The sequence below is a fragment of the Helobdella robusta genome, assembly GCF_000326865.2.
Source record: "Helobdella robusta unplaced genomic scaffold HELROscaffold_7, whole genome shotgun sequence".
NCBI lineage: Eukaryota > Metazoa > Annelida > Clitellata > Rhynchobdellida > Glossiphoniidae > Helobdella > Helobdella robusta.
This window is the reverse complement of record NW_008705398.1, coordinates 3,055,895-3,062,820: the sequence shown is the minus strand read 5'-3', so window position 1 is coordinate 3,062,820 and position 6,926 is coordinate 3,055,895. Positions and strand designations below refer to the sequence as shown.

The 6,926-nt window shown below is 30.9% G+C and overlaps 1 protein-coding gene across 1 annotated transcript; it reads left to right on the top strand.

Annotated features, from left to right (window-relative positions):
• Window positions 1–874: 874 nt before the first annotated feature.
• HELRODRAFT_69911 (hypothetical protein) lies at window positions 875–1,132 on the top strand (the record flags this gene model as incomplete). The annotated part of the gene is made up of 1 exon (XM_009030622.1): window positions 875–1,132. A coding segment is annotated over one exon (258 nt), but the record flags the coding sequence as incomplete, so codon positions are not given.
• Between the last annotated feature and the right edge of the window lie 5,794 nt (window positions 1,133–6,926).

Here is a 6,926-nt window from a genome sequence, read left to right as displayed (position 1 = left end):
TTGCAATGACGTTATAACTTTTTTTGGAATAGTTCAAAAGTTGTACAATTTCTTTGCGTACAGTCCTCAACGATGGGAAATTCTACAGAGATTAACTGGATGCTCACTGCATAATCTTTCTCAAACTAGATGGTCGGCACGTGTGGAAAGTGTGAAACCGATTGCGAAGCACCTGCCAATTATCAAACATGCTATTATTAAATGTAAAGAATTAAATTTGTCATCAGAAAGTTAGACTGAATTGCAAGGAATTGAGCGTTATATGGAATCATTCAAGTGTGTTTTAATGGCTACAATATGGCTCAAAGTTTTAGTTGCTATAAACAATCGAAACAAAATTATTCAAGCCAAAGAAGCCACATTGGATGTAGAAGTAGAAAACATCGACATTCTTCTTGGGGAACTGAAGGATCTACGTGAAAAATGGGACTTATTGCTAGCAGAAGCCAAAATAACAGCAGAAACTATGTCGTCGGATATTTCATGTGAAACAGAACTTCCAGAAAAACGCCAAAAACGACGAAAACGTTTTTATGATGAAAATCAACATATGCCAGAAGAAAGTGCACAACATGAAGTGGATGATGATTTTAAAGTGAACGTTTTCTATAAACTTATCGATAGTATAATATCTGGTTTAACAGAGCGTTTCCATATGGCTAGAAATATTAACAATTCTTTCTATGTTTTGTGGTTATTTACAGAACTTGGAGAAAGTGATCTGGAAAAGAAATGTTCTAATTTCTGCAAAGAATATGACAAAGATGTCAGCAGTGACTTAATTAATGAAGTGAAATGTCTAAAATCAATTTATCCGGATACCATATAGAGTGAAAATCTTCATCCCATAAAACTGCTGAATAAAATTTATCAGTTGAAATTGGAATCTATATTTCCAAATATTGCTATTGCCTTACGAATCTTTTGTACAATTCCTGTAACTGTAGCAGAAGCTGAAAGGACATTCAGCAAGCTGAAGCAAATAAAAAGTGTGCAGCGGTCAACTATGAAACAAGAACGATTGAACGGTCTTGCGACTTTGGCGATTGAACATGATTTGGCAAAGTTATTGAATTTTGATGACGTTATTAACAATTTTGCCTTAGCCAAATCAAGGAGAGTTTGTTTCTAAAACAATAAATACCGATTTGTTACATTTGGATATTTAATTTAAAAAGTAAACTTTAATGTTTTTTTTTTTCAAATAAAAACTGAATAAAACTATACTTTGTTTTTGTTGGCTATATCGGTCAATCTTAAATTATAAATATTAAGGTACAAGTAGTATACGTATGTGATATGCGAATTTTTTTGAATGTCATGTAACCTAAAATAAGATACTTTAGAGGTTTATCTTCCGCGGTCATCGGGGGGCCCGTCACAGTCCAGCCTAGGAGCCCGAAATTTCTGTCGGCGGGCCTGTGCATAATAGTAATCTTTCTTTGTGCCCTTAAAAGTTGATAAAAAAAATTACGTTGATTGTGCAGCCGAGACTAGGTACGATTAACTTCTATTTATTTAGGTTGATTATTTGGCCGTCTTAATTTTCTAGTTATGTTATGGACAACTAAATTTAAACTTAAAATTTTCATTTCTGCGCTCGTCACTGTTTGAAATTTGTTTTTCTGTCATCATATTGTTATAGTTAATTTGATATCAACATTAAATCATTTTTTGACAGAATTCTACTCCAGAACATTCACCAACATTGCAGTATTTTCAGATCATGAATAAAATTTCAAACAGAACCATTAATATTCCTTGTTCGTCATTTTTTATTTTTGATCATTTTCGGATTTTATTTTTTATATTAACTTCTCATATTATAAAATATATATTAAGTTATCAAAAATTTTCATCTTAAATTTATTTGTATATGTTGTTACAAATATTTTGTATAGTTTATGTAATGAACTGATCATGTTACATATATTTGTTTTATGTCGGTTTTTTTGTAAATTCGTCGTTTGTTTTCGTCAAAATCGTTGCCAAAGAATCTGTTTCTCTAACCAAGCATTTGTGTTTTAAGAACGCAGTTGAGTCGTCGGACAATTTTTCTGTTAAATTATCACTCTAATAATAATTTGGGTGTTGTCAACTTCTATTTCTACGCTCTCAGTTATGTTTTAAATCACACTTAAGAAGCAATCGTGAAGACAATCAACTCGTTTTATTTTTTGTCGAACTATCGAGTGAGCACCGGATGCGCTTTTTGATTAAAGGGATGTACCATGTAATCGCGTTTTGGTCTAATAAAATAATAAATACTACCTTCGTAAAGATTTTTAAACATTTGTAGAGATGCCAACAACAAAAACCAGCGTCTGCGGTGTTCAAGAAAGGGATATGCGAATGATGAACTCATTGTAATATCTTGCACTATCTTACTCTATCTATGAATTTAGATTAATTAATTATAAATATCTTCTATTCTCTAAACATTCTACTTTTCTTAGAAATTCTATAATATCTGCTTCAACATCTAAAAATAGGAAGTCTGTTCTGTCTAAACTTATTCGTAAGAAATCCTCTCACTCATCTTTTTCTGCTCAACAGTTTCAAGACTTTTTTGTAAACAAAATTACTTCTTTAAGAACATCTAATTTTCATTCATCTCATAATTTTACTAAACTTACCACTGTTTTTCTGTATTTACTTCTATAAATCTTCTAAAACTTACTAAAATTGTTAATTCTATGTCATCTACAACTTGTCCTCTAGATCTACTCATTTCTAATTTACTTGAAGAATTTTTTCAATATTTTATCTATCATACTCAAATTTCAAATTAGTAAATTTATCTCTTTCCACCTCTAAATTTTCCAAGAATTCTTTCGTTATTCCTATTTTTAAAAACCCATCTTTAGAACCTTTTTCTAATTATAGACCTGTTACTAATATTAATTTTTATCTCTAAAATAATAGAAAAAATAGTTTGCTGCTTGATCATTTTAATATTACTGAATCTGGTCCGTTTTGGTTTTTCTTATCTTCGTAATCGTGTTTCTTCTGTTATTCTCAATAATTCCATTTCTAACTAACCACCCAACCAACAACAAGCCAAGCAACCTACCTGAACCTTTGGCACCAAGTGGTAGCCACCTTCCCAGCCGGAAGATGGCAGCTCGTTCGTATTCTTGAATCACCTGAGCGGTGATGATGATGATGATAACTCATCTACTCTTACTTTTGGAATACCTCGTATCATTAATAATTTTTATTTTACTAGTCAACTATATGCTGATGATTTGTAATTCTTTTTTTCTATCTAATCTCGATAATGTTCTTCATAAGATCTCTATGTCTATCTTCAATTATCGCTTGGTCTGACTCAATGTGTCTTAAACTTAATCCTTTTAAGTTTGAATTAATTTGTTTTAATTAATCTAAACGTCCTATTACTATTCTTTCTATTATTTTACCTGATTTTACAACTCTTGATGTTTCTCACAAATTTCGTAGTCTAGGTTTATCTTCGATTTTAGCATGTCCCTTTCTTTTCAAATTAACAGTATTTCTAGAGGTTCTTACTTCATCTACGTAGAGTAAAAAACTTGCCTTTTCTTGACGATCATACTCTTCTCCTTCTTTAGTCCTATCTAGGATTGATTATTGTAACTTGCTGTGCTATGTTCTTCTTGATTCTACACTCTATCCTATAAGTAAAGCTTAACTTTGCATAAAAAAAACTAGAACTCTATTGCCTGTCTAGTTGCTTGTGCCCCTTTCTTTTTTCATATATCTCCATATCTTGTTCTCTTGCACTGGCTACCTATAAAATATGGAATAATTTTTAAAATTTTTACATTAATGTATAAATTTTTTTCAAAGTATTTATATATATTGATTGAACCTAAACGCCTCGGTTTACGGCCGTCTTCTTGTTCTCATTTCTTCTTAATTCGTGCTAAACACTTGCCAAATCTGCATTTGCTTTTTCTGGCCCTTTTCTCTGGAACTCTTTACCTCCTTTTCTGACTACTTCTCCATCAATTAGGAAGTTCAGAGTGGATCTCAAGACCCACCTGTTTGCAGAATTCATTGAGGAGCGCTGTTGAACATCGCAGAAATAGCGCTCTACAAACTAATTAATTGATTGAAATTTATTGCCTATTATACAGCATTCTCTCTGGATAACCTCCAGAACAGCATACTACTACTACTGCTACCGCTGCTACTACTACTACTTACAACTACTACTTTGCCTCAGGCTCCCTATTTACGATTTGCAGAAAATTTTAATTGTTTTTATTAATTAATAGTAATGTTATTGAGGAAAACAAAGACCTGGCTTTAAGTCTGTGACGAATGTAATTTTTTATGACATCCGACTAGCTGCCCGTTGGTGGGTTTTATTTAAAACGAAATGTAATAGCTTAAAGGAAATGATCGACAAAAACACTAAAGCAGCATGAAATGTATGTTTATCTTACTTTGCCATTAGCTACCTATTTACAATTTGCAGAATTGTTTATTAATTAATTATTAATGATGTTAATGAGGAAAACTAAGTCTCTTGTTTCATTAACCTGGCTTAACAATTCCACTTTATTAAATGTTTGTTTGTATATGTATATTACGTGATTGCCCAGTTCAAATACTGTCTGTCTGAAACTCAAGCTACCTAATGTGTATGCACGTCGTGTGGTGTGTGACACAAAAGTCTAATTATAACAATATAACAACACGCAACAAGTTCTGCGTTTTACAGTTCTGCATTATAAATAATAAAAAACTGTTAGTAAAATGTTAAAAAGTTTCATTACATATTATCTTGCTCTTATACACGTAAATTTAATTATATTTTGCCTCTTTAACCTAACTCATTACTGTTCTCGTCCTCATATCTATGGCCACACTTTTGATTTATTATGCCTTCATCTTTCTCTAAGCCTATTAATATCTTCGCTAACTCTTTTCATTAGTCTGATCACTTCCTTCAACTTTTTTTAAATTTTATTTCCTACTAACTCATCTATTTTTAAGATGTTGGTCTTTTATTTATAAAGGTATTTTTTCAATCTTTTACTGAAACTATTTTGGATATTTTGTTATTTATCTATGCTTTTTATATCTATAGATATCAAATCAAATAGAAAATATAGATAATTTCTCTATTTTTGATTAGCTTATTTCTCTTGAATCTTTTACTTCTCGTAAGGCTTCTTGGTTCGACTATGAATGTGTACTGGCTATTGGCTAAGAAAAATGTTAGAAAACTGGAAAAAACTTTAGGCTACTCATCTAATTCTACTCTATTTATGAATTTTAATTAATCAGTTAATTATAACATTTTTTATTCTATAAACACTTCTTTCCTTGGAAACTCTATAATATCTACATCCACGTCTAAAGGTAAGTGGTCTGTTCTATCTAAACTTTTTCATAAAAATCTTCTTACTCATCTTTTTCTGCTCAACAATATCATGACTTTTTGTAAACAAAATTAATTCATCTAATTCTTGTTCTACTCATCTAAATTTGACTTAACATACTTCTGAATCTTGTTCTGTATTTACTCCTGTAACTTCTTGAAATTACTATAATTATTAATTATGTGTTTCTACAACTTGTTTTCTAGATCTACTTCTTTCTAATTTACTTAAAGATTTTTGTTTTCAATATTTTATCCTATCACTCTAAATTTAGCTAATTTATCTTTCTTTGCTTCTGAATTTTCTACTTCTTATAAGAAATCTATTGTTATAGATCTTTAGATCTTTCCTCTTTATCCAACTAAAGACCTTTACTAATTTTTCTAAAATGATAGAAAAAAAATTATAATCAATTGTTTTTTATTTGAATTCTAACTTTTTGCTACCTGTATCTCAATCTGGTTTCAGACCTGCTCATCACAGCACAGAAACATCCTTCAAAAAAATCAGAATCTGACAAACGCAGAAACTGTTTCAACATGCAAGGGGCAATAGTATAAAATGATAACGAAAAATAAATAACGGGGGAAAAATGTTTAAGCATAAAAATTATTAAAAAAAAATTAAGTAATGGTTTAAAAGACAGATAAATAAAATAATTTATTAATAGACTAGCTCATAATTTCATAATTCACCTTTCTTTCTAGTGACAAGAGTAACCTTATTCTTCTTGCTATTGAAATTTCTTTTGCTTTTGATACTTTTGATTATACCAATTGACCTAGTGGTTACATCATCAAATTTTTCGGTGTTGGACTGCAAAATCTATCAAAGTGGAATCTTAAGGTTTTATTAAAGTGAACCTGTTAATTAATCGTAGTCACTTTCGTTCTATGATAAAATCGTTCAGATCGTGGAATCGTGTGAACAGCGAATTTATTAAAGTCTTTCTTGAATCTCCAATATTAAGACATCGTATGGGTGATAATTTCAGTTATTTAATAATAAAACAGTCAAAATTGCCAATATTGTTGCTCCATTTCGAACAGTTTTGACAAGACGAGATCGGATGGCTCCTTGGTTCAATGAAGAATGCATCTGTATGATACGTTGTTGCCGGAAAAAGGAAGGAATCTTTAGAAAAAATCTGCTAATTTATCATTGTGATAAGTGGAAGTCTGCATTGAAAGAGAAATCAAAACTGTTTGCTGATAAGCGCCATCTGGTTTGAGTTTGGGCCAAAATCGTATAGTTGCTAAGCAAATTATTACCCACTTAAAAAATAACAATTTGCTGCTTGCTCATCAATTGGGTTTTAGGCAGTTTCATTCCTCAGAGACAGCGCTACTTCATTCAGGTTTTTTCTGAAGTTTGCTCAGCCATCGATGCTCAGAATATATCGCTAATTGCCTTTCTTGATATGGGTTTGATTATAATATCATAAAATATCATATCATATTATCATATTATCTTCTGAAGCGGTTACGGTTATATTTCGGTATTTCTGGGGTATTTCTGGCTTGGTTGGAATCCATGGAATTATATAACTGG